The sequence below is a fragment of the Acomys russatus genome, chromosome 11, assembly GCF_903995435.1.
Source record: "Acomys russatus chromosome 11, mAcoRus1.1, whole genome shotgun sequence".
Classification (NCBI taxonomy): Eukaryota; Metazoa; Chordata; class Mammalia; order Rodentia; family Muridae; genus Acomys; species Acomys russatus.
The window spans coordinates 7,949,410-7,975,444 of NC_067147.1; the positions used below are offsets into that span (position 1 = coordinate 7,949,410).

General features: G+C 52.0%; 1 protein-coding gene across 1 annotated transcript in view; it reads right to left on the bottom strand.

Moving 5' to 3' along the window:
• Positions 1-170: 170 nt before the first annotated feature.
• Fer1l5 (fer-1 like family member 5) overlaps positions 171-26,035 on the bottom strand; it is a 52,244-nt gene continuing 26,379 nt past the window's right edge. Inside the window, exons 20-53 of the mRNA XM_051152662.1 lie at positions 21,642-21,766; positions 20,324-20,424; positions 19,590-19,767; positions 19,361-19,516; positions 18,229-18,357; positions 15,815-15,978; positions 15,433-15,547; positions 14,237-14,339; positions 13,549-13,730; positions 13,281-13,448; positions 12,937-13,072; positions 12,750-12,827; positions 11,354-11,535; positions 11,006-11,167; positions 10,666-10,770; positions 8,755-8,901; positions 8,515-8,677; positions 8,341-8,366; positions 6,541-6,591; positions 6,304-6,408; positions 5,591-5,710; positions 4,982-5,143; positions 4,728-4,819; positions 4,196-4,366; positions 3,855-4,003; positions 3,484-3,623; positions 2,338-2,426; positions 2,019-2,114; positions 1,693-1,834; positions 1,420-1,519; positions 1,154-1,344; positions 876-985; positions 491-638; positions 171-380 (exon numbers count right to left, since the gene is read on the bottom strand). Of these exons, the coding sequence (XP_051008619.1) occupies positions 171-380; positions 491-638; positions 876-985; positions 1,154-1,344; positions 1,420-1,519; positions 1,693-1,834; positions 2,019-2,114; positions 2,338-2,426; positions 3,484-3,623; positions 3,855-4,003; positions 4,196-4,366; positions 4,728-4,819; positions 4,982-5,143; positions 5,591-5,710; positions 6,304-6,408; positions 6,541-6,591; positions 8,341-8,366; positions 8,515-8,677; positions 8,755-8,901; positions 10,666-10,770; positions 11,006-11,167; positions 11,354-11,535; positions 12,750-12,827; positions 12,937-13,072; positions 13,281-13,448; positions 13,549-13,730; positions 14,237-14,339; positions 15,433-15,547; positions 15,815-15,978; positions 18,229-18,357; positions 19,361-19,516; positions 19,590-19,767; positions 20,324-20,424; positions 21,642-21,766 (4,496 nt within the window). The remainder of the gene's footprint in view (positions 381-490; positions 639-875; positions 986-1,153; positions 1,345-1,419; positions 1,520-1,692; positions 1,835-2,018; positions 2,115-2,337; positions 2,427-3,483; positions 3,624-3,854; positions 4,004-4,195; positions 4,367-4,727; positions 4,820-4,981; positions 5,144-5,590; positions 5,711-6,303; positions 6,409-6,540; positions 6,592-8,340; positions 8,367-8,514; positions 8,678-8,754; positions 8,902-10,665; positions 10,771-11,005; positions 11,168-11,353; positions 11,536-12,749; positions 12,828-12,936; positions 13,073-13,280; positions 13,449-13,548; positions 13,731-14,236; positions 14,340-15,432; positions 15,548-15,814; positions 15,979-18,228; positions 18,358-19,360; positions 19,517-19,589; positions 19,768-20,323; positions 20,425-21,641; positions 21,767-26,035) is intronic.

A 26,035-nucleotide genomic window follows, 5' to 3' on the forward strand; every position in this document is an offset into this window, starting at 1 on the left:
GTGTTTATTTCAGTAGAAAATTACAGCTCTGCTCTTCCTTTTAGAAGTGGTCTCTAAACTGAGTCAGAGTACGCACAGCCCCCTGTATATGGCCTGAAAGACCCAGACAAGGAGCTGCCAGGAAGCCCAAGGCACAGGGTACTTGGCAGGTGAGAGACACGCCAGGCCACCTATCCTTGAGCTGGAATCTCTGTTACGGGTTTCTTGGGTCCTTGGAGGGATGCTGGCTTCTGATCTTCTAAAGGCTGTAGTTTTGAGCCCTCCATGGTAAAGATGGAAGAGTTGATATGGCTGGTGTTCACTGAGCCGATGAGGTTCACTATTTTAATGGGTGGATTCAGCCGAAGTTCAGGTTTGACCAACTTCATGGCCAAATAGCTCTAGAGAGAAGAAACACCAGAGTAGCCTAAAGTAGTAACCTAAATGTACTCTCAGAGCTGTCACAGGGGTGGCCAGTGCTTTTGTCCCCTCCGCGTTGGTCAGCACTCACCGGAGCTGAATAGACGAAGTTGAACAGTATGATCCCTAAGACCAGGGTCCCCACTAAGCAGATGATTTTGGAGCGGTAGCGTTTGCAGACAACGTAGCAGAAGTTTTTAATAGGTGATTGGTACCACAAGAGAGCCGAGTCATTGCGTCTGCCCATGACGTTGGCACCAGGAATGCAGGGCAAGAGGAACCGTCAGCTCAAGTGATCCAGAGCAAAGACTGAGGAGCCCCTCACAGCCAACCCCAAGTCTTATTTTCTGACATCAACTTAGCCATATAGAAGGAAGCAGCTGTCCCTTTCCACATGGAGGCCCACCCACCAGCCACCACCCTACACCAAGGAGGAGAGAAGTGGGCTTGACACCTCTGTCCCACAGGGTCCTTACACAGGAGGATGAAGCGTAGGGAATTGATTGGGTTCGGACTGGCCTCGTCCGGCCGGCCTGATTAAAGCTTCTTTCTCTGGCAGCATCTCAAGGGTCATCTTCACTTTACCCTAGGAACACCAAAGGACGGAGCAGGGGCTGCTGTGTAAACTGCAGAGCAAGCTCATTTCAGGACCACTCGCCTATCTCTAGGTTTGGCTCCTGCCCCCAGGAGTCCGCTAGGGCTAGGTTAGGTGGCATAGTGGTCCTATTCACTAAACACCTTCCCTAGCTCCTACCGACAAACGCCACTTGTCATCTTGGTAGACCTGACAAGGCCACCACCCAGTTACATTGGTCTTCTTAAAAAGAGAGATGTGCTTCTGCTGCATGTAGGACCATTTGGAGTCGGCTTCCATCATCTTGAGGGAGCATTGCTTGATGCTCTGAGCCGGAAGGGGCATGTCCGATAAATCCAGCTCCAAGACCCCTGAGCCCCGAGAAAGCATCTATCAGCAACAGGAGCCCCTTGCCCTGTGTCACAAGCCCCACACCAGGGCCTCACCTAAGAAGTCATCTGGGGCGAAGAAGTCATTGTCCCATATCTGGATGATGAGCCGGGCTGGGAACTTAATCGATGTGGGATCCAGGCTCCATATGTAGTCCTAGAGGACAGGAGAAGGCTGTGGCTGTAGCCTGCCTCCTGCACATATCCTTTGGAGACCCACTGGTCTAAGGACCCAACCTAACCTCCTGTCACAGCCTCCAGGTCCCCAAAAGAGGAGGAGTCTGTCAAACCCTAGGGGTTCTTTTCCCCTTTTGCCTCCCTGCCCCTTACCTTCTGACTTTGGACGCATACGCGCTCTGTCGCCAGGTAGTCCAGGGTAAAGATGAACCTCCAGTTGAAGGTGGCCGTCCCAGTCAGGGAGTGGTAGTGGACATCTGTCTTCTGTGTGTCCTTCTCTAGCCCAAATAGCCACCTGGGGGGGGGTGGTGGGAAGAATCCTTTCACCTGAGTTTTCTGTGTGTGGTCCCCACCTCCATCCCCCCAAACACAGATTAGGGCAGATAGGTGTTCCCCTCAGTACTAGGAGGCTATAGCAGGGTGCTAATCAGGGAACTAAGGGGCCTTCTGGGGCCCTCCTCCACCCTGTCGTGCCTCACCCTTTGATGTAGATGTCGCTCATCTTTTCTTTACTTAAGGTCTGGCGAACCAGGTCCACTTGGGCGGTACTCCAGATGATACAACGAAGTTCATACCTGCAGCCACTGTGCTCTGAGGCTGGGGTGAGGACCAGCCTCCCAGCCCTAGACAGCCTTGCTGAGGGAGGAGCTGCCCACAGAGCCCATGCTTGAGCAGTAAAGCTCCTTCTAAATTCCATAGAGAATTACTGCTTCTCGGGGTTGGGGGTCAGAGGTGCCCTGCACCCTGGGAGTTGAGCTGGTGTGCCCATGACCAGGAACTAGGCTTTCACATACTCACCGTTTAGGCTTTCTGGGACTGATGTTGACTTGGGGCCCAGGAGGTCCCAGCATCTTGGGGAAGATATCCACCCACATTTGTATTTTCCCCTAGAGCCGGAATGGATTTGCTGGTTGGGGGTTGCTGATCTCTTTGCAGTTGGAAGGCATGGGGGCATGAGGCTTGCATGGGGTGGGGCTTGGGGATGACAAGTGTCACCCAAGGTGACAAGTGATCACCCTCCAGCTCTTTTAGTTTTTGGCTGGGAAGGTGAGTGAGCTGGGGGTAGGGGGTAGGGTGGAGGATCTGGCTCGGGGACCACAAGTGGGTGTTGAGATCTCACTTATGACTGGGGGCTAGGGGCTAAGGAGGGCAAGCAAGATGGCCTGTTGGTGGGGGAATCTATGCTGAGGCTGGGCCTCATATACTCAGCCGCACGTAAGCCTTAGTAAGAGTAAACTAGGTGGTCAGTAAGGTCATCTTGTGCTGTGTGACCACAATCTAAAGATAGAGTTCTGAGAGGGACTCAGTCATGAAGACAGTGAGAAGGGGAAGGGTGGCACCGCTAGCCTTGGAAAATAGGTAAATATGTTCTGCCCATCAAACCATCTGACCTACTTTAATTCTTCAGAGTTGGCCCATTTGAGAAAGCCAGTTTAGTGAGGATTGTTATTTTAACACTTTCTCCGCAGAAGGCTTCCTGAATGTGAAGGTTTGAAGAAGATGAAGCCACTTTGATAGTGGGGCGGGGAGAGAGAACTATGGTGCTCATGGGTGTCTGTGTCCCAGGATCCTTGATACAGTGAAAACAGCCTGCAGTTAAGTGGCCAGAACTGAGGTTTGCAATGCTTGTGTTCCCTGATCTATGGTGTCACCTTCCTACCCCCAGGAGAGCAAAACAGTGTCACTGTCGGTTGGTAGGACACCCTGTTGTGAGGCCTCCATGCCTTACAGTCCTTCCAGGTGTGATGTTCTCTGATGTCATTGGAGCACCTTTCTTACTAATGTGCAAAACATGTTTGGCTCTTGTCTGTGCACATATGTGAACATATGTGAGTTGTTGACCTGCCCTTGCCTCTCACTGTAGACTATGTCCTGGCTGGACGAACATATCTCCTGGTCTAGTCCCGTCCATAGGAGGCAGGAACAGCCTCTCCAATTACATACCTGGTCAATACCTGGCTGGCTGTTACTGTATAGTGTGCGGGTCTCCACATGCTCAGGAACCAGCCCCTGGGTGTTCAGGATGTACAGTGCCAGGCGCTCCTTCTTAGGCCCCAAACTCTTAAAGGTAGGGGGCTTGGACTCTGGATTGGAGGTGAGATCGTGAGGTCATTAGCAGTCCCATTCCAGTACCTCCCCCAGCACTGCCTGGATATTTGCCTGCAGTTGCCTTCTGAGAAGAAAGAGGGAAACTGAAAAGATGTTGTTTCTGTCTACCCAACGCCATCTCCCCTTTCCCTTCTCTCTTGTCTGCCTGGCTCCTCACTGGTTCCTCAAGGCTACACCTGTGCCGTCTGGAAGTGTGCTGGGCTCACCAAAGTTCTGCAGCGTAAACTTCTTCCCATTGTAGACAACAGAGTCATCCTCAAGGTCAAATACAGGCGGAGGCAGCCCTTTCTGTTTGGCATACTGGTCCAACAGGGAGCTCGGGGTCATCTGATCCCGCCACCTAAATGGTCCTGACCTGTGGGAGTACACCAGAGGAGTGGGTGGGACGAACAGGTCCGAGAGGACACACTGCTTTGAGCTGCTGGTGAGGGTGCTAAAACCGTGGGCAGAGAGGCAGGTCCAGCCCAGTTTGCAGCTTCTTCTCAGGGACCCGTGGCCTCACCCCCTACCCCAATCCAGCTTGCTTGTTGACAGGGTCCACACTCACTTGCAGTAGGATTTCGAGAGTCCACAACGGGCTCCAAAGCTAGACAGAAGTCGGTTCTCAAGGTCAATAACTGTAGTTCCAATCTCGTCATCATAAGTGATTAGGTCAAAGTCGTAGAGCTGGACCTCCAGGTCCTTCTCCAGTGGGATTTTACAGGTGAGTTCATACATCCTGGAGCCAAGAGGGTTTGAAAGTGGCTGCGGACATGTACACGCTGCCTCGCTGGCCCGCATCTCAGCCTGAGGGTCCCTGCCCCACCTCTTCCTTCCTTCACAGTGAGCATGGGCAGTAGAGCGTGGGGAGGCCTTTGTCCAATAGCATCCATGGCTGAAAATAAGAAAACTAGGCACACGGAGGCCCACGTGCCTCTCTTGGGGGAAGGTGGGGTGTGTGGCACGCCAATTCCACCTGATGAACCCCCAAGAGCCAGTGAGGTGCTGTTTACAGGGGCCTTGGAGGCTCTGAAGGAACTGCCTTCCAGCATAGCATGGAGGATTAGAAAAGTAGTAGTGGGTGACTGGGGACAGCTCACGTGCCAAAGATGGGATCCAGAGTATTGGGATAGTAGGAGTCCCGGCTGCCAAGTTTTGTCTTTCCCAACTTCAGGATCACGTAAGGGTCACACTGGGTAGAAAAGAAGAGTCAGTCAAGGTTGGTAGGGAGAGTAGGAGCCAGGCAGGTTCGTAGAGGTGGCTCTGTGGGTGTGAAGAGCCTGAGACACTGCAGCACACTGTGATTTGGGTGTGGGGTGGGGGCCACTGGTGACAGATGGGACTACTTTATTACCAGGCCATTGTAGTCCTGTGGTTGCAGGTTGATGGCGCGTATCAGGTACACCCGCACCAGGCACTGCTGAGGGAAGTCCTCAATCTCGGGCCAAGAGGAGAACTGTCGTGGGGGTTTAGGGGCCTCCGGGTCTTCAGGAAAGGGGTAGATACGGAAGAGGCCCTGGGGGTGAGAACGCATTGGCAGCCCAATCTGGCCATGCTAGCCTAACTTGTTAAGGTGCCCCCTACCCCCACAGTTTGAGCACAGCGTTTCGTGGGATAAGGGTGAGCAGCAGGAGTCTTGAGGCTGGGACCATTGAGTTTGAAGGGGCATTGGGCAAAGGCACTCAAAGCTATTTGATGTTCTCAGACTATGCCGATGTCAACTCTGCACACCTGTCCCTTCAGGTCGGAGCATATCTGAGGCTTGTGTCTTTGGGGGACCAGCATGAGCCAGAGCTGGAAATCTGAAGGTCCTGCCTCCCTCGGACCCTGCCTGTGTCACTGCACTTCTGGAGCTGTTCCTTAGGCCCTGGTTCATCTTCCTCAGGGATATACAGGGCCAGGGCTTTTATTAGAGACTATGGGGGCTATAGAGAGACAGGTAGCCAAGCTGGTGTAGACACACCTTGAATTCTCCTACCACAGGACTGTCCACCTTGGGCTTTTCCTGGTAAAGTTTGAAGGTCTGACAGAAGTCCTGCAGGCCCTGGAAGTCTGGAACTGCCTCCAGCTCACAGTCATACACCTGTAGGGGCATTGCAGGACCTGGGCTGGTGAGGGACTATTTTGGGGGTCAAGCTATGAAGGTACCACCAGCTCCCAAGCCTTTTCCTAAGTGTTTGCCCCATCTGCAGCCCCACTGTCGGCTTCAGATGGAGCAGCTGGTAGACAGGTTCTTAGTACTTCTGGGGACAGTGTAGAAAGTCCCCTCAGTTAGGGACGGATGGGCTAGAGAGACAGGTAGCCAGGCTGGTGTAGACACAACTTGAATCCCCTACCACGGGTCTGTCCAGTTTGGTAAGGTTTGAAGGTCTCACTTAGGTGGGAGTGCTTGTCTAACAGGACCCCGCCTGCTCTAAGCTGAACACGGTGGTGCGTGCCTGCAACTCCAGCCCTCAGGAGGGAGAGGCAGGGGGCTCAGGCGTTCAAGGGCACGAACACCTAACAAAGCAAGTTGGAGACCTGCTTGGGCTACGTGGGATCCTACTTCAAACAAGGCAAAACCAACACAGTTCTTTTGCCACTTGGTGGTTCCCTGACAGACCAAGGCTAAGTCTCTAGCCCCTCCTGGAGGGGGGGGGGCGCTTTGTCCTACCCCTTCCCCAGGACCCTCCAAACCTTTAGGGTATGGTAGCTTTTGTATTTGTACTTCAGGGTCTTGTCCTCATCGCCTGTGGCCCAGAAGAGCTTGTTCCACCAGTCCACGTCGTGCTCATAGTCATCCTAGAGAAGAGGACCTTGCTGGCTCTCAGGCAGGACTCCAGCCCTCCCTCCCTCCCTCCCTCCCTCCCTCCCTCCCTCCCTCCCTGGGCTGACTGGGGTTGGCCTGTGTTCCCTGGTCTGATCCGGCTTTACCTCATCTTTCCTGGAAGTGAACCAGAACTTCTTGTAGAGGAAGTCTAGGAACTGCAAAGGGAAGGTTACAGGAGAATGGAGAAGCAGGCTGAGGTGAGAGCAGGCTCCTGTCCCCTGGCGCTTTACACAGGCCTTTCCGTTCACACAGTCTGGAAAAGGTGAGGGAGAGGACCTGTGCTTCCTAGAGTTCCTGCCCATCCATACGGACAGTACTCAAAAGTGCTCAGAAATGCAGAACCCCCCCCCCCCTTTCTGAGCTGGTTGTGGCAGAATCTTTTGGGTTTTGGCAAGTCTCATCATGTACCTAGGCTGTGATCCTCCTGCCTCAGCCTCTTCAGTGCTGGGATTACAGGCCTATCCACTGTGCCCCATCTAGCAAGATCGGCCTTCCCTCTCTTGTGCTAGGTCTGGAACTCTGGGTCTAGGCGTGGTAGGCAAACAATCTGTCACTCAAGATACATCCCTAGCCCTTGGCTTTTTGAAACAGTGTCTCGCTTTTTTATGTAGCTCAGGCTGACTCAGAGCTGAGACTTCCTATCCCATCTTCCTGACTGCTGTGCCTGGCAGCATCTGCTTTTGATGAAGGCATTAGGAGCGGCTATGCATTAAAATGTGGTACGATTGCCCTAGAGCTGTAATCAGAGTGCATTAGGGGTCATTAGGGGTAGAGGGACTTGGAACAAACGCTTAATGACTGGAAACTCCAGTGGGATCCTTCAGGGGCCAGGGCCTCAGGTAAGGAGGTCTTAGTCCATACAGTGCTCGCCTTGTGTATCAAATACCTGACAGAGAAGCAGCTTACGGGAAGAAGGAATTACTGGCTCACATTCGAGATGTCGTCATGGTGAGGAGGAGATAGGGGCAGGTGTCTGAAACAGTTGGCTGCGTGGCACTTGAATTTGGGAAACAGTGATGAATGCCAGTGTTCAGCTAGCTTTCTCCTTTTGGTTTAGTTTAGTGCAGGACCCCAACCCATGGCATGGTGCTGCTTGTATTCAGTGGGCCCACCCACCGCAGTCACCCTCACAGGCATGCCAGACGTTTGTCTCCTGACTGACTTTAGATCTTGTCAAGGTGACAGTGTTCACCATCACAGTCTTGAAAGCATGACAGTATGTGTTTGCAGTCCTGCTACTGAGGAGGTTAAGACAAAAGAATCTCATGGGCTGGCTGGCTAGCCTAGCCTAATTAGCAATTTCTAGGCCAGTGAGAGACCCTAACTCAAAAGGCAAGTTGGAGGTATGTCTGGCCTCCACACATGTATACATCCCCACATATGTACCCCACACATAAATGAATACACAATAATAAATAAAAGCTGAGGTATGCTGGGCGTGGTGGCTCATGCCTGTAGTCCCAGCACTCTGGAGACAGAGGCAGGCAGATCTCTGTGAGTTCAACGCCAGCCTGGTCTACAAAGCGAGTCTAAGACAGCCAAGTCTACGCAGAGAAACCCTGTCTTGAAAAAAACAAACAAAACCCTGAGGTGTGTTAGGTGAATGCCTGTAACCCCAGCCCTTGGGGGGGGTGAGGCAAGAATATTGGGAGTTCAAGGTTATCCTCTACTGCACAGCAAGTTCAACGCCAGCCTTAGATAGATGAGACTGTGTCTCAGAACTGCAGCCTAAGCGCCCATAACCCACTCAGGTGATTCTCACATGCACACATGGACCAGGCCCATAGCTTTCTCCTGTACACTTAGGCCTCCTCATAGGCATGATTTTATAGACATCCCTCCGCGGGGACAGGGTCATTCAAGTGAATGGTATGGGAGAAGGTGGCCTGGGGAATCTTACTTACAGTGTCAGGCTTCTTCAAAGACAGGACTGTGGAGAGAACACAGTCACCAGCCTCAGGAAGGGAGAAACCAAGAAAGAGGGGCACCAACCCCACAAAGGAGCCAGAGCCCCACCCTACTCCTAGTGAGGGCTTCCTGAAGAGAGCAGGAGACAAGGCCAGGAGCAAGACTCGTACTTGGCAGCTGTACAGGTTTGTAGTTCAGAGCCCAGGGGTCACAGAAATAGGGCTGGAGGAAGTCAATGTTGGCTTGACCGGCCACAATCTGCTGCCCGTAGACTTGGTTGTCCACCACTTTCACCACCACAGGCAGTGCGTGGGTCTCCTCCACAGGCATCAACTACAAGCCCAAAGAGAGGGGACTGTGAGGTCCTTCAACAGAAGACGGCTGTCCAGCCCCTACCCGGGGCCTCTTACCACCGTGAGGAAGAAGGTGGACGTAGGGAAGTTAGGATTCTCCTGGAAGTTGCTGATGGGCTCTGTCCTCAAGGACTCTTCCCCACATTCCACCAGAAGCTGGGGGCAATGCACCTTCTTCATGTTTCGAAGACCCCAGGCCAGAATCTGTCAGAACCAGGAGGGAGAGCAGGGTGGGGGGCAGGCAGCACCTCTTAGTCAGGGCTGGGACAGCCTGGCCTGGACAGGACGTACAGCAGGAAGCATGGCAGGGTTAGCATGGAAGCAGTGCCAGAGGGGGCATCTGAGGCTCCCCCAGGTCTCCCTGCCCTATGAGGGGACCTGGCTGCTGTCTGCTCTCTCCACGAAGAAGGTGTAATCTAAACAGCAGCTGAATCTGCCACTCAGCCCCCTCTGGCTCCTCCTGGTTCCAGACAGTCCTCAGACATTGAGTTCCTGCAGCTGGCTGCCTCTGGAGCCCCCAGACACAGATAGTGCCCACAGTGTTCAGAGTCCCTATGCCATTCAGCTTGTTGCTGACTTGTGTCCCAGACAGCTCCTTGACCAACCAGTGACCGGGCACCCTGTGATTTCTCAGCTGACAAAGGAATGTTCAGACCCTTCATGAGATGCTCTTTTGGGGCTGAGTGGGGACCAGTCCACAGCAGCTGGTCTTAAGGAGTCAGTAGTTCCTGACTTGCTTGATTGTTATCTGCCAAATCCTGACAGGACACAGAATAACCAATGTGGGGACCTCCATTTGGCCTCAGGCAGGGATGGGCTTAAATAGTGATTCTGTTGCTGGGTCTGCAGTATGTTGTCTCTGGGCCTCAATTTCTTTCTCAGGAACTCAGTTCCTGATGCAAAGGGACATCTGCTGTCCCCTGCTTGACTTGCTGTATTGTCTTAAGCCTCTGCTCTCATTTCTCTTCTGAGATGTGTTCTTTATATTTATTTATTTATTTATTTATTTTTTGAGACAGGGTCTCTCTGCGTAGCCTTGGCTGTCCTGGGCTTACTTTGTAGACCAGGCTGGCCTTAAACTCACAGTGATCCGCCTGCCTCTGCCTCCCAAATGCTGGGATTAAAGGCGTGCTCCACCACGCCCGGCTCCTTTTTTTTTTTTTTTTTTTTAAAGATTTATTTATTATTATGTATACATTGCTCTGCTCGCATGCCACTCGCATGCCAGAAGAGGGCATCAGATCACATTATAGATGGTTGTGAGCCACCATGTGGTTGCTGGGAATTGAACTCAGGACCTCTTGAGGCACAGTCAGTGCTCTTAACCTCTGAGCCATCTCTCCAGCCCCTGAGATGTGTTCTTAGGGTTTGAGCTTTGTGCCAGGTTGTCAGAAAAGCCTCACCAAGAGCTCCAGGGTGCCCTAGGCTACACTGCGGAAAGGCTTATCTGTTGGGGGTTGCTCTGTGTATTCAGATGCTGAATTCTGTCCTGCCTCCCCCCCACTCCCCCACTCCCCCACGCCCCAGATCTGGTTGCATTCTAGGCATTGTCAGGCACATTGATCAAAGTTGCATAAACTTTGCTTCCCAATTATATCTGATTGGTTAATAAAGAAGCTGAACAACCAATTACTGGCCAGAAGATACACAGATGGAACTTCCATTCCCAGGCTTGGGGTCTTAGGTAGGGAGCAGGAGGGGAAAAGGAAGAGGAGAGAAAAGATGTAGAGAAAGGATGTGGCCTGATGGAGCAGAAACAGCCCAGGCAGGACCAATATGGCAAGTAACTCAGGGCATGTGGCTGGGAAGGAGCCAGACTAGCTTAGAGGATTAGAATAGATTGTATCTGCCCAACTATTGAGCCTAAAGCTTATTAGCAAATCTAATGAGTCTCTGTGTCATTTGAGAGCTATGAGTAGAAAGGCCCTCCAAACTATAACATACTTCACCTCTCCCCTCCCCACGCACCTCAATGGCCATCCTTTGCACGGTAGGCTGGATGCCCTTGGGCAGCATGTAAATCCCATTCTTGCAGGGGACACTTAGGATTGGCAGGTGGGTGTCTTTCAGCTTCTGGGGGGCAGAGGAGGGACTAGGGAACACGAGGCCCTGCAGGCTGGCGCTGCGCCTCTCCCCACCCAATATGTCCCTTAGAGGGCTGGAGTTGGAGGGGAGCTAAGGGGGACACTGGCCAGGCTGACAGCACTGAATCCATCCTGAGGGGGAGGGGCGGGTCCTGGTGTTTGTGGAAACCTGGAGGTGGTGGTGGGCCAGGGAGGGGCAGGAGCCCAGCCCTTCCCATCGGTACCTGTGTCTCGAGGATTAGCTCACAGGATGCAAAGATCTCGGCCTCTTCCTCTCCCAACTCTTTGGCAAGGGGGTGCCACCTCAGGGGGGTCAAGACCCAGCCTTGGATGTCCAGCCAGACTACTGGGGGCCACATGCTCCGTCCCCACAAAATCTTGTTTCCCTGGAGGAGATGGGGGTTCATAGAACGTGGAGGCCCAACCAGACGTCCAGCACAGACTTCTGAGGAGGAAGGGGACCGAAGTTAACAACGGCCTCACTGACTACTTCAATGCCTTGCTCTAAAAACACCTCTATTCTGAAGCAAAACTGAGGTAGAACTTCCTCCCTCAGGCACAGCCTCCTGTACCCGTGAGTCATGCTGCCACAGTTCCAGCACCACAAGCGGGGGGTTCTCTTTGGTTTCCTTGGGGTCCTCAAACAGCAGAAGGTGCTGGAAGATGAGTGTCTGGGCCCACGTCGGAGCTGCAGAGCTTTGCAGGGTCTGGGTGCACAGGCTGTGGTTCAAGAAGACCACTCGGATGAAAGGCTCTAGATGGGAGAGGGAGGGACGGAGGGAGGGAGGGGAGAGGTGTCACAGCTCCATACTGCCAGTGAGGTTCTCCTTTCCTCTGCAGAGGTAGCCATTAGACCTGAGGAGACTCAGGATGGGCAGCCACCGCACCTGCCAGCCCTTCTAGAATGTTGCCTCTGCAGGAGCTGCAGACCAACTGTGTGTACCCCACAGGCCAGGGGAGCCTTGGCTTCCATCGAGGTGAATGCCACGCCTACTGCTGTTACAGCTTGGCTTTCACAGAGATGGAGGAGTTTTGGGGATAAGGTTTCCCATCTCCTGCACCAGCAGCGCGAGTGTCCTTTAATACGGTTGGTGATGCTCAAGGGACACAGATCTCAGAAAACCTCCTGTTGTTTATCATCTGCGGTGACATTAACAGGATGGGGGGGGGGGAGACACTCAGTTCACCTCCTGAATGGTTCTATGGTTCTTCCTCACGAGGGGCCTCCTTCCTGTCCCTCTTCCCCAGCGCGTCACACTCTCTCCCTTTTGACATTTTTCTTTTGTGTGCGTTTGTGTTTTGTCTGCATATATGTCCATGTGAGGTGTAGGAACCCCTGGATTTACAGACAGTTGTGAGCCTGCCATGTGAGTGCTGGGAATCGAACCCAGGTCCTCTGGAAGAACATCCAGTGCTCTTAACCACTGAACCACCTCTCCAGCCCAGACTGTCACTCATTTTCACATCTCATCCTCTCTTCCAGTGCTCTGCTTTGAAAGCTTCTCCCTCTTTGTAGAGTTTGTTTGAGGAGTATTCCCCTCACCCCGCCTCTGCCACCACCAGTTACAGTCATAAACTTTGTGCTAGTTTTATGTCAACTTGATACAAGCTGGGGTCAATGGAGAGGAGACACTTTCTTAGCTGAGAAACTGCCTCCATAGGATCCAGCTGTAGGCAAGCAAGCCTGTAGAGCATTTTCTTCATTAGGGATTAATGTGGGTGGGCCCATCCCACTGTGGATGGGACTACTCTCGGGCTGGTGGTCCTGAGTTTTATAAGAAGGCAGGTCGAGCAAGCCAGTAAGCAGCACCCTTCCATGGCCTCTGCATCAGCTCCTGCCTCCAGGTTCCTGGCCTGTTTGAGCTCCTGCCTTCACTGCTTTTGATGATGAACTGTTACGAGAGGGATGGGTATGTGGCCAGGTCTCGGGGATAGGAGACAAGGCCAAATGACAAGGAGCATTCCTACCCTGAAAGGTTAAGAGCTGATTGTACATCAGATTCCGGGCCTGGTAGATATAGCAGAAGAGCTGGTAGTAGTTAGGTTCTGGGGAAAGAGAAGTCTCATTCATTACTTGACCTCAGAGTCTCCATAGGCTCCTCCCTAACTCCCTGGCTTCCAGGGCCACCCAAGGAGACTCCCAGGCCGGACTCACTGTTGAAGATGCAATAGATGAAAGGCATGGTGGGAATGCGGGGATCCTCCGGGTTGTGCCTCCAGGAGTCCCTCCAATGTTGCCATGACAACGTCTTCTCCTGCTCCTTCTTCGGTTGGTTTTCCAGCTCCACAGCCTGTGCTCAGAAAGCTCCTCTTAAAATTTTCAGTACTTCCTGACTCCTGTCTTCCTGCCCTAGGCACCCCTTCTCCCCTTCTACAGGTACCACCTGCCAAACTTGAAAGAGTTGGGGCCCAGCCAATAATGGGTCAGGGATGTGTGTTTCTGGTCCTCTGGGAGATGGGGGTAATAAACATATGTCACCCAAACCATGGAGGCCTTACCAAGGAACCTTCCAAGAGGAATATGGAAGTGACACCCGTTTCCTTGTTAGGTGCCAGCCGCCGGTGCCAACAGCGGCGACGGAACCGGCTTGTGGGCTGTGGGTCCAGGTGGAACTTGGAGTCAAAGGTGCCGTACTCCCAGCCTTCCTTTCTCTCATCGAGGTCTTGCTGCAGGGAAGAACACAGGGACTCAGTCATGCTCCTGGCCCTGCCTTGCAAGGGGCCCCTGCCTGTGTCTCAATCAGGTACCTTGCTCCAGATTCCTCACCGTCTGCAGGAAGGAGAGGGTCTCCTGCTCCTGGCTATGCTCCTGGCCCGGCTCCGGCTTCCTGTGGTTCCGGAAGCGCACACGCACCCAGCGTCTCCGGCGGAATGAATGGTAAGTCTTTTCCACCGAGTTCCAGATCTGGGGCATGCCAGAGGGTGGGATCCCCACTCCATACTCCCAGCCTGCAAGGGCAGCACCATGACCTCTGAGTCCACCTGAACCTGCAGACTTGGGGGGCTTTGACATGCCTGAGAAAAGGGACCTACAGAGACAGGAGCTGGGGACAGAAGGGTCCTTATGTCCTGGAAGATGTGCTCAAAATGTGTAATTTGCACTATATGGGACCAACTGCATCAATTGCTTATGTCTGGGACCCAGGCCTCAAGACTTCCAACCCACTGCCTCTTCCCTGGAGTCACTTTGGGTAAACCGAGGCTCTACAGCTACATCCATGTTCACAGGCACCCATCAGAAGGCTTGTTCTGGGTCAGGCCTGGGGAGACACCCTCTCAGCCCTAGGGTCTGTGTCTGTGGAATGGATTGAGACCTTACACCCTAGAGGCTGGGAACCCTGGGAATTCAGACACATCCTGCCTGAGAATTTGGCTACTCGGAGGCTTCCAGAAGAACCAGACTTGAATGCTTTTAGGGTCCCAGGCCTTCAGGCCCAACGTGGCCAGAAACTGACCTGCACTGTCCACTGCATGGTTGAGCTCCACGATCCAATTCTTCTTAAAGTGCCAGCCTTCGGGACACTTCACATTCTTCAGGGCTCCCACAGGCTGTCCGTTCTGTAGGGATGTTGAGGGTGAGGGAGAGCCGTGTGAGATAGGCAAAGCTTGCCTTCCCTCATTTTTCTCACACACTCCTATCTTTGACCCTCCAGCCACTCTCTAGGCCAGAACATCTTGCTGCTCCTGCTGCCACCATGGCTCTTTTATTTAGAGGTGAGCATCTCACTCCTTGTCACACTGGGGACAAGTTACTTGCATGGCTCTACTCAATGGCCTGCAGCCTTTGGGCTTACTCCATTCAAATGAAACAAAATCCAAAGGCTACTTTCTATACCATAGCACCATATTTCCTGGCTCAAGAGTGATAGAGAAGACAGAATGTTTCTGTCGAGATAAAGTGTATATGTACATGTATGTTGTGTGTGTGTGTGTGTGTGTGGTTTATGCGTGCACATGCACATGTATGTGAAAGCTGGGTGTCAATTTTGTTGCTCAGGAGCCCTTTCTTTGTTTGTTTTGCTTTGTTTTGTTTTTCTGAGACAGGATTTCTCTGTGTAGCCTTGGCTGTCCTGGACTCACTTTGTAGACCAGGCTAGCCTCGAACTCAGAGATCCACCTGCCTCTGCCTCCCCAAGTGCTGGGATTACAGGCATGCGCCACCACGCCATGCAAGACAGCATATCTTCCTGGCATCCACTGCCTGTTAAAGCAGGGCTCTCAGTCCAGCAAGCACTAAAGGATGCCTGTCTCTGCCTCTCTGCTGCTGCTGTTTTAAGTCCGTACCACCATGCCTGGCTTTTATCTGGGGCCCAGGGATAGAACTCAGGTCCAGACTCCAACTCCTGGGTCCATGTGATTCTTCTGCCCCGTCCCCCAAGGCAGCTGGACCACAGGCAGGCACCACAGTGTCTAGCTCTTTCTGACCTCCTATTTAAGGTATCTGCCGCTTGCTATCCTTGAGTACAACCCCATTGTCGGTGCTAGAAGAGGCTGAAATGCTTCTCTGGGGTCCCACAGCTTGAATGGAACAGAGCTCAGACATAGCTTTTGCTGCCTGGCAACCCTGACTTCTGATCCTCCCCTTCTGGTCCTTCCCCTTCCCCCTGCCTCCCTCCCCCCTACCCCCCTAAGGCAGGATGGAGATGCTTACCACATCTGTGTTGGGGATAGCTGCAGGCACCCAGGCACCTGCTGTGTTGCGGCACTGGTTCTCATACACCTCTTCCAGAACCTGGCTCTTGTTGATGTCTATGTCCAGGAGGAGTCTGGGCAGCAAGGATACCCCAAGTTCCCAGAGCCGAACTCCAGGGGTCATCCCCTGCTGGTTGAACACCCCTACATGACACCCCGCCTCTCTTGAGAAAGACAGGGTATTGGGCAGGACTGTTGGTCTTGTGTATTCCTGCTCACAGGGACTAGCTCGGGGGCTTTGGGGCCCACCTCTTCAAGTTCCCACTGAGTGGCCTTCTAGACGAGAGGGGTCACACAGCAGGACATGCCAGGTGCCAGGTCAAGCTTTGCCCCATCCTTACCTCCTCTGAGGCTCCACCATCCAGTCGTCCTGCCAATGCCATCCTGGGGGAGCCTTGAACTCTGTCTTGGGGACAGCCTTGCGTCCCATGACATCTGAGAAGTGGGGGCAGTGGTGCAGTCCCTGCTGTCCCCACTGATCTTTGTGCTTGGCCTGATTCTCATACTGGAGGGAGGGGAGTCCAAGTCAGCGCTCGCACCTCCATCACCAGCCACCTGCGGTTGGGAGTGACAAGACTCCTGTTCCCCAACCTTCAGAGATTAGTAGTCAGGCAAGACAGGGCCATGTCCCTGCTGTGTCTAGGAGACTGAGACTCGGCAGTCAACACACCCGACGTTGCCCGGGCAGCAGAGGAAGGGGGTGATGCCTAGTCAAAGCCTGCATCTTCAACGTGACCTGCTTACTCCCTAGTCACTACAGACCTCAGAAACCCAGTCCTGCTGCACACCGCCCTTCTGTGCTACCCCCAGGTCTTTTCTCCTATAACCCCCATTCCATCGCCTCTCTACCCTTGCCTTATGCCGGGCTGCTTAGACACAGCTGTCCCTTGACAACCCTGAGGAATTGGTTCCAGACTATCTCTGCGTACCATGAGCCATGCTCTAGTCCCTTACATTTTAACATTGGCCTAGCATCCATGTGTAACATATTCCTTAAACCAGCTATATATGACATATGACCTAGTCCAGTGTTAATGCTGTGCCAGCAGTTGTTCTCATGTAGTGTTAAGGTCATGGTGACACGGGAAAAGGTATGCACATGTTTGGTATAGATGCCGCCATCTCAGACTTAACAGCTGGCTCAGTACATAAATGTGGATACTGTGGACATGAGGAGCTTACTGTGTTATATTATCAACATGTACAACTTAAAAACATTAAGTGTCTTAAATGCGCTTTTCCTTTTTTTTTTTTTTTTTAATAACTCAGGGGGCTGGAGAGGTGGCTCAGTGGTTGAGAGCACTGCCTGCTCTTCCAGAGGTCATGAGTTCAATTCCCAGCACCCACATGGTGGCTCTCAGCCATCTATACCCCCTAATGACCTCTTCTGGTGTGCAGGTGTACATACTCATAGACATAAAATAAATAAAGAAAATCTTTTAAAAAAAGAAAAGAAAAAGAAGGCCGGACAGTGATGGTACACGCTTTTATCCCAGCACGCGGGAGGCAGAGGCAGGTAGATCCCCGTGAGTTCGAGGCCAGCCTGGTCTACAAAGTGAGTCCAAGACAGCCAAGGCTACACAGAGAAACTTTGTCTTGAAAAACCAAAAAGAAAAAAAAGAAATAACTCTGGTTGGCCTGATACTCCTTATATAGGCCAGGCAAGTCTTGAACTCTCAGAAATTCTCCTGCTTAAGCCTCCCAAGTGCTGAGATTACATGCATGTGTCAACCAGCTACCAAAAAAATGTTATAATTCTGCAACTTAAAAGGCTTGTGTTATGGAATTCTGTCTTCCAGACTTGACACAGCCACTACTGTCCTGAGATCACGTCAGCTGTGACTACCCATATAAGGCTATGAGACATGAGGCTGCCTGTCCCTCTTTGGCATACATGAGCAGCTTACAAGGCTCATGGGCTTGTCTCCTTCCCAGTATATACCAGCAGCTAACAGTTGCTGCAAGGAAGCTGCCTTCAGCAGTGTAGCTGCCCATACATTGCTTGTGCTTCTCTAAGTGACCCCAATTAAACTCATTGGTTCACCAAGAAGGACCTGGAGGCAACTGTTTCTTTGCTCTCTCATGGATCACCTGAGTTCAATAGACATGTGTTCACATCTCCCCAGAAAAGGTCACACAATAGACAGCCACTCAAACCTTACTCCCCCTTCTGCCGGTGGAGCTATTTCCCCGGGCCAGCCCTCCTGCAAAGAGCAAAGCACATCCTTTGCCCTCTGCAGAGCCATCTGCCCAGCTGTCCCCCTGCAAGCCTCATGTTCTGTGGGCAGATGCCTCCTCTGCAGCTCCTTTCACACTTCCTGGCCTTTCCCCACCTCCCATCATGTCCAGTCTGTCCTGAAGGCCTGGCAAGGGTCTGCAGGGGTCCCTAAGCTGCCTGTTGGTGACAGATGAGACTGTACAATATGAAGCCCTGATCTGTTCACATGCCTTGAGAAAGCTAGGGGAAAGCTCTCAATAAACTTCGACCAGGAACAGTGTGTCCAGGCACCAGAGGGCCACTGAGACCCCCTTCATTAGCGCCCCGTGAGCAGGGGTACCAGTAGCCTGACGCACAACTGCTTTCATTACTGCCACCTCTCGGAGCACTCCCGTAGTGTCAGATTTGGGTTTGAAAGATGGTCTCTCCACCCTCCCTCCCGGCGGCATGCCCCACTGTCAGACCTGCTCTTCCCCGCCTTGGCCCCGACCTGGCTCCTTCTACCACACCCTCCAGATGCTGTGGGCGTCCGCTCACCGTCTCTGCATACACCACCATGTTGCCCTGCTGCAGAAGCTTCAGGTTCTTGCTGTGTGTGACGTTGCCAAGCCACATGCAGACCCGGAGGTAGGCTGGGAGTGTGTTCTCTCCTTCACCTTCTGGGTACTAAGCCAGAGGCAGATCAATCCCATGGTGGGAGGTGGGGGGGGGGGGGGGACTCCAGGAGGGTGGGGAGGGATGTGGCGGAGGGAGAGGGTGAGAGAGAGCTGGGCATTACCAGACTGGGTCACATCTGCCCCTTTTGACTGTGTCCTGCGAGCCAGGGTCCTCATATCAAACTGTGTGCTAGACTAAAATACCCTACAATAGCATAAAGCTCTGGGCTCAAAAATGACTGAGTTGTGCCCTGGTAGTCACAGAAGGAGACATCAGGCAAGGAGAAAAGAGGAGGGATGCGGAGGGTGGGCGAGACTGCCTGGGGAGCCAGAGAGAGGCGGTAATGGTAGCGTTGGTGATACTAGCTACCATTTACTGCCTATTGATTGATTGCTGTGCACCAGAACTTTTTAAGCACCCCAGTACCGCAGTGAGGTCACCAAGTCCACTGGCCTGAGTAACACACTGGACAAAGACAGGGGCAAGGGCAAAGAGCAAGCATATTGGGGGTGGGAGGGCAGAGTGGCCTGTCTGATGTAGGTCAGGCAGGCTACACCTGCCCTGAGAGGCCAGTGAGGATCCTCCTCTCCGAGAGAGAAGGCCAACGCTGGGGGTTTGGTCAGTCTTATGTTACAACTTGTTTCTGATCTGAGGAGCCAGTACCAAATCTTACAGTCACTGAATATTCTGGAGGTCACCCAGCCGGGGTTCTCAGGAGGGATGACAAGGTATTAGGCCAAGTGGTAGGCACCGGGGTGATGGAGGAGGTGGGGAATTTGAGGAGCATTTACCACAGATGTGCGCTTGGCAGCAGCATACATGCTGAAAAAGTATAGCCCTCCGTCTTTTTCTGGGGACTGTGTGAGCTGTTCTACTTAATGCAGGGCCAGGGAAAGAACATGTGGGCCATGTCCTCAGGGAGGTCCCACAGGGCTTTCTTGCAACCCTGGGGGTTCTCTCTGGAGATTTGGGAACCCCCATCTTCTCCAGAAAAGTTCCCCCTCTTCCCCACCTGTAAGAGGAGGTTCTGAATCTTCCCACAGAACTTGCCAGAGCTCAGGGCTCCTGCTGGGGAAAACAGGACCGTGTGGGCAGGTACCCGAGCATAGGCCACTCGCTGCTGTTTGGTCATCAGCCAGATCATCACATCAGGAAGGCTCTCTTGGGGCTGCCGAGGTGGGAGAGCATCAGGACCTGTGCGACCAGTTCCAGGGTGTCCCCCCAGTGCAGCCAGTGCCCACCTCAGGGATCACAGTGTTGAGGCGGCGCAGCCAGTCCTCTGCAGTGTCCACCATGTGCTTCGGATCGGCCTCCTCGGCCCTTTGTGCTAGTTGCTGCAGAAGACAGCTGCGGAGCTGCCATTTGTTATTGTCCAAGTTGTTCGCTTTGGGCTGATCAGTCATACAAGGCAGAGGGCGCCTGTGGTCAGGACAGGTTCATAGGGAGGTATGTCCACTTCTGGTCCTACGGTAGGCCAATATTCCTTTCCTAGCCTCTAGTCCACCCATGGCTGGCCTGACCTGGGGAGACATGCCCTGCTCTCTTCCCCAGGAAGCTTGCTTACTGAGGTGCTCACCTAGCCCTCTCCCACCCCTGAAGCCCTGAAGTATGCTAGATTGCCTCCCAAAGACTTCTTGTGGGTAGATGTTTCCAGGAAAGAGGCTAACCCACACCATGGTGGGGGCAGGGAGAGGCTTTCCAGGGAGCTTGAACCGGGCACACTGGATGTGATGGGCAGTGTGAGAACTGTGGAGTGAGAATAGGGCGGGCTCTTCTAGGGAACGGGCATCAAGTGTGGAGGTGGAGCAGCAAGGCCCGCACTGGGCTGAGTTCAGGGCTGTCCTACAGGGGCGGGGGTGCGTTCACGCTGTGGGGAGGAGTACTGTTCCTGTGGGGTAAGGGTCTATTGGGTGCTACTCCAAGCCGTGCCCCACCCAGCTCAGCCTGCGGCAGCCCCGACCCAGGGCACTCCTACCGGCAGTCCTCCACTAGTTCCCTCAGCAACTTCTCCCACTGTTGGAGCAGAGCCGGATCCCTCGGGTTCCGGATGGACTTCAGCACGTCCAGGTTGGCTTTCTGCCCATTGAGAGAAAGAAAGGGAGAGGATTGGCTTAGCCTGGAGCTCTCCTGGGAAAGGCTGAAGGAATGACAGGCTCTAGATGGCAATTCCGGACTGCTGCATGCCCTCACAAAGCTAGGACAGCCTTTCCTCCCTACTTTCTGCACCGAGCAGAAGAAATGGGCGGAGACACGCAGAAGTCCATATGTAGACATGAGGAAGTTGTGACTAGTGTGGAGGTGCTATGTGTGCAAATTTTCTGAGAACCTTCTCCCCCCCCCCCCCAAGACAGGGTTTCTCTGTGTAGCCTTGGCTTTCCTGGACTTGGTAGAGTAAGCTGGACTTGAGCAGAGGTCTACCTGCCTCTGTCTCCTGAATGCTGGGATTAAAGGCAGGCGCCACCATGCCCAGCTAAGAACCTAAGATTCTTTGTAATGTGGCCCTTCCTAACCTCTCTGATTTCCATGACACCTCTATGGCCCTAGTTCCTTTATGGCTTCAAAAAAATGTGGCTCAGAGATGGCTCAGAGGTTAAGAGCACTGGCTGCTCTTCCAAAGGTCCTGAGTTCAATTCCTACAGCCACATGATGGCTCACAACTCTCTATACTGAGGTCTGGTGCCCTCTTCTGGTGAGCAGGTGTACATGAAGGCAGAACATTGTATACTAAATAAATCTTTAAAACAAAACAAAACAAAAACGTGGTACATCAGTAAGCATAATGGTGCATCCCTATAATCCCAGCACTCAGGAAGGCAGAGGAAGGTGGATCTCTGTGAGTTTGAGGCCAGCTTTGTCTACAAACGGAGTCCAGGACAGCCAGGGCCACACAGAGAAACCCTGCCTTGGGAAAAAATAAAACAAAACAAAACAGAACAAACGAAAAAACCTGGCACATCACTGTGACTTCACACATATTATTCCCTTTGTGCATCCAGCCCCCCAAAACTGCCTATGAAACCCCCTAACTGTTCTCTTCCTCCCTCCCCATCCCCAGCTCTCTGATCCTAAATCTCTTAGCACCTGTATTTCCATGGCGACCCTTGTCGCATTACACAGTAACTGTGCATCTCTGACTTCTACAGCCGGTGAGGACAAGTCTGTCTATTCATCGTTGTGTCTTCAGTGCCCTGTGCTGTGTCTGACACACTTCAGTAATGTGGTGTGTACAAGTGTGAGGTGTGATGCACACTCCTAAGCCTCCCACTGGCCCCAGCTCCCTCGTGCACACTCACCAGGTGATCCCGGGTGATGTGGAGGAGGTTGAGGCAGTTCATTCGGAAGCTGACATCCTCCCAGTTGGAGGTCACAGCCACCACAGGCTTCATGTCATACCAGGGTACATAATGGTACGTATTCCCTGAGAGACAGAGGCCACAGGGTGGAGGGGTCAGGCCCTCTAAGGGACCATACTTAGAAGGTCCTAATCACTGTGCCCTCCTAAAGGATTGCTCTTGGGCTACCATGGTTTCCCAAGGATTCACTCCCCATGCCAAGCGGGCCCTCCAGCCTGAGCCCAGAGGGAGTACTTGGTGAACACGGCTGGTCCCTAAGGGTATACCCTTAGCTCAGTGTGTCATGTGGCTTTTCAAAGGCCCTGGTTTATGGTAGGAAAATCAGGATGGTGCTGCTATGGGTGCTGGGGGCTGGAAAAAAAAGTAAGAGCCCTCTCCCGTATGGGATACTGTTTCGGCAATACCCTGCTGTGTTGGCCCCAAAGGAACAAAACCACAGGTACCCCCAAATGTTCAGGTAGCAGTAAACCTGGGAGGCCAATGCTCAGATCTTGGAAAAGTTGTGCTGCTTCTTGGCCAATTCAGGGCAAGGGAGTCTGACAGAAAGCTGGGTGCTGCCCAGTGTGGGCAGTCTAAAGGGACACCTTATGTCCTGTGACTTCTGAAAGATACGTTGAGGACCTAACCTTGCTGCCTGCCTCAGTACACCAGGTGACATGGAACCGGGGTCCCCGATCCTATAGTTAGTCAAGTCATTGGTTGTAGAGTAGGATGGGTCCTTAAGCCAGTTTGACTGGGAGGCAGTCAGAGAGAAAGTGTCTGTGTGAAGACCAGCACCTACCGGGAGAGGTCAAGGGGAGCTAAGCCTGAAGAGTGGAATGGGAGATCTGCCAGATGAGGAACACCAAGGGTTGCACTTAGCAGCCTCCCAGGGACTCCCACTTCCAACTTCCTATTGTCTCAATGTTTTTGAGACAGGGTTTCTCTGTGCAGCCCTTGCTGTCCTGGAACTCAGTCTGTAGACTAGGCTGGCCTCAAACTCAAAGCTCTACCTGCCTCTGCCTCTCAAGTGCTTGTAATAAAAGCATGTACCACTACAGGCCCCCATTGCCTTATTTTAAACTTTTTTTTAAACAAAATATTTATTTATTTCTATTGGTTTTTTTCAAGACAGGGTTTCTCTGTGTAGCCCTGACTGTCCTAGACTCGCTTTGTAGACCAGGCTGGCCTCGAACTCACACTGATCTGCCTGCCCCTGCCTCTCAAGAGCTGGGATTAAAGGCATGCACCACCACACCTGGCTTGTTGTTGTTGTTTTTTTTATTCATGTATGCATGACTTGTGTATGTGAGTACAGGCCTGCACATGCCACAGCATGTGTGTGAAGGTCAGGACAACTCTCAGCAGTCAGGTCTCTTCTCCTACAACCGTGTAGGTTCTGGGGATCCATCTCAGTTGTCAGCCTCACACAACAATCACTTTTGCCCACTGAGCCATCTTGTCACCTCAGAGTTGTCATTTTAAGCCACCCAGTGTCTTGGATAAGGTAACACCAGCCCAGGTTGAAATGAGGACACCTCAAAACCTCCTCTCTCAGGACCAGGATGAATAAGAGATGACCTGTCACCCAGAAGGGAACAGTGAGGATGCCTGTCTGTCTCTCCTGCAGCTTTAAGTGGAGGGGAAGAAAACCTTCCCCAAGGCCCAGAACGCAGAGCAGCATGCTGAGACATGCTACTGCTGACGATTGAAGGAGGCCAAGCAAGCAGGCTAGAAGCAGCCCTTGGCAGTCGCCAGGTCCCTCGAGTAAGGAACAGGCAGATTTCTCTGGAGAATGAAAACTTGAGCCAGACCTCAGAGAATTCCCACAACATGGAGAGAAAATTAGCAGTTTAGAAACAGCACACGCGTTCCCTAACCCAGCCATTCCAGTTCCACTGTCAATACCCTACAGGGAGGCGAAGAATCCAGCATTGCTAAGAGATGTACAGAGAGGCCTTGTAGCAGCTGTCATTGGAATGGCCACAAGTTGGAAAAGGCTGAAGTGCTCTCCACAATAGAAGGGATAAACAAATTATGGTAGTCAGCCATCTCTTGGGACTGCTAAACTTGTCTGAGGACATCCTGTGTTACTAAAAGCCATGGACGATCAAGTCCCTTATATTAAGCATGTAGCATTTGTATAGAATCCACCCACATGTCCCCTACACTCAGATAATCCCTAGAGTATTACTACCTCAAGCAAGGCAGATTCTGCGCAAATAGCTGTTCTTCAGAGGACAGTGACAAGTAAAATCCGCATGTGTTTGGCATAGATGCGGGTTTGTTGGGTAGTAAATAATACATGTGTGTAAACACACATGTGTGTGTCTCTGACTATGTGCAAGTGTGGTCTGTGTGACACGTGTGAGTGTGATGCTTGTGCACAGCATGGGGAGTTCAGAGGGGAGGGTCGAATAGGAGTGTCTGATGTCTTCTGTTACTTTCTGCGTGCTCTTTCGAGGCAAGGATCTCCTAAAACCTGAAGCTTGTCTTTTTAATTATTTTATTGCATGTAAATGTATCGCATGTTTGTGCATCACATGTGTGTCTGATTCCCGCAGAGGCCAGGAGAGAGCATCCAGTCCCCGGAAATTGAAGTTATAGATGGTTGTGAGCTGCCATGTGGGTGTTGGGAACCTAACCTGGGTCCTGTGGAAGAGTGTCTAATGCTCTTAACCACTGAGCAATCTCTCCAGCCCCCTGGAGCTCAGTTTACTTGGCTAAGTGGTACCCAACAAGGCCCAATGATCCTCCTGTCTCCACCCCAACCTGAGGTGACAGGCTTACTTATGTGGGAACTATATGATTCCAATCCTCACTTAGTTTATAGCAAGCCCTCAAATGCTGAACCATCTCTCTTTCTTTCTTTCTCTCTTTCTTTCTTTCTTTCTTTCTTTCTTTTTATCTTTCTTGGTTTTTTGAAACAAGGTTGCTCTGTAGCCTTGGCTGTCCTAGACTCACTCTGTAGACCAGGGTGGCCTCGAACTCAGTCATCTGCCTGCCTCTGCCTCCCCAAGAGCTGGGATTAAAGGCGTGCACCATCATGCTTGGCTAAGAAATACTTCTTATGTATAACATTGCTACATTTTCTTTCTTTCTTTCTTTCTTTCTTTCTTTCTTGTTTATATATAGGCAGGATCTCTCTACATAGCCTTGGCTGTCCCAGAACTCTCTATGTAGACCAGGCTGACCTCAAACAACAATTCACCTGACTCTGCCTCCAGAGTGCTAGGCCCAAAGGTATGGGCTCCCATACCTGGCTTGTTTCCATATTTTTGATGCCTGGTTAGTTAAATCTGGTTGTCCATGCTTTCACATGGCTGACTACATTCACACAACGGAACACTAACTAACGCAGATGTGAGAGTAAGCAAGCTACACAGATGAATACGTTCACCTGTGGCCATGTGTCACAAACTGATGAACAGAGAAGGCAGAGATTTTTTTCAAGAGTTCCTATGATATGTTGTTTAATATACAAAGATGAGATGGCGGTCAGGAGTCCAATGGCGCTTGGAGGTAGGGGTGAGAGGCACAGGTCCCTAGGGTGTTCCCATTTTACTTCATGACCTGAGTGCTGGTGTTTGCTGTACTTGCCACAGGATTAGTCACTGAACTCCATGCTTTGGTATCTGTAGTTTTCCATGACAATGCTATTCTTCAATCAAACATTTACTTAAGAAATTGAAAAGCAGCAATGCCCTGCTGAGCACCAGGGTGGAAGAGACCACCAGCTGTGTTTTTAGTCCTAGGGCTGTGGTTGACTTCGAACTTATGCTGACTATGAATACTTATTTATTATAAAAATATAATTTATCATCTGTATCATGTACACAAGGAAAATAGTGAGAATAAAAAGCACAAAATCAATGTGTCCAATACAGTGTGTGGAGTGGAAGAAAGTGCCACTGAGAAGAGTAAAGTGGGGGAGGCAGGCACTGACAGGCCTTTAAAACAGGTCTTTCTGCACCAAGCATGGTGGCGCACGCCTTTAATCCCAGCACTTGGGAGGCAGAGGCAGACAGATCTCTGTGAGTTCGAGGCCAGCCTGGTCTACAAAGTGAGTCCAGGACAGCCAAGGATACACAGAAAAGCCCTGTCTTGAAAAACCAAACCAAACAAACAAAAATAAAACAAGCCTTTCTAAAAGGATCTAGAAGTTTCCAGATGTAGCCTAGGATGTCGTAGTATGTATGGGCAAGAGATTTAAAAATAGGGGAGTGGGGGTGTAGAATGAGACAGTACACAAGGGCAGATTACTTCCAGAAGGAAACAGAAGGGAAAACTAGAAAGGACAGTTCACAAAGAGAAACATCTTAAGACTGTCTGGCATTGCGGAAAGACATCAGCTT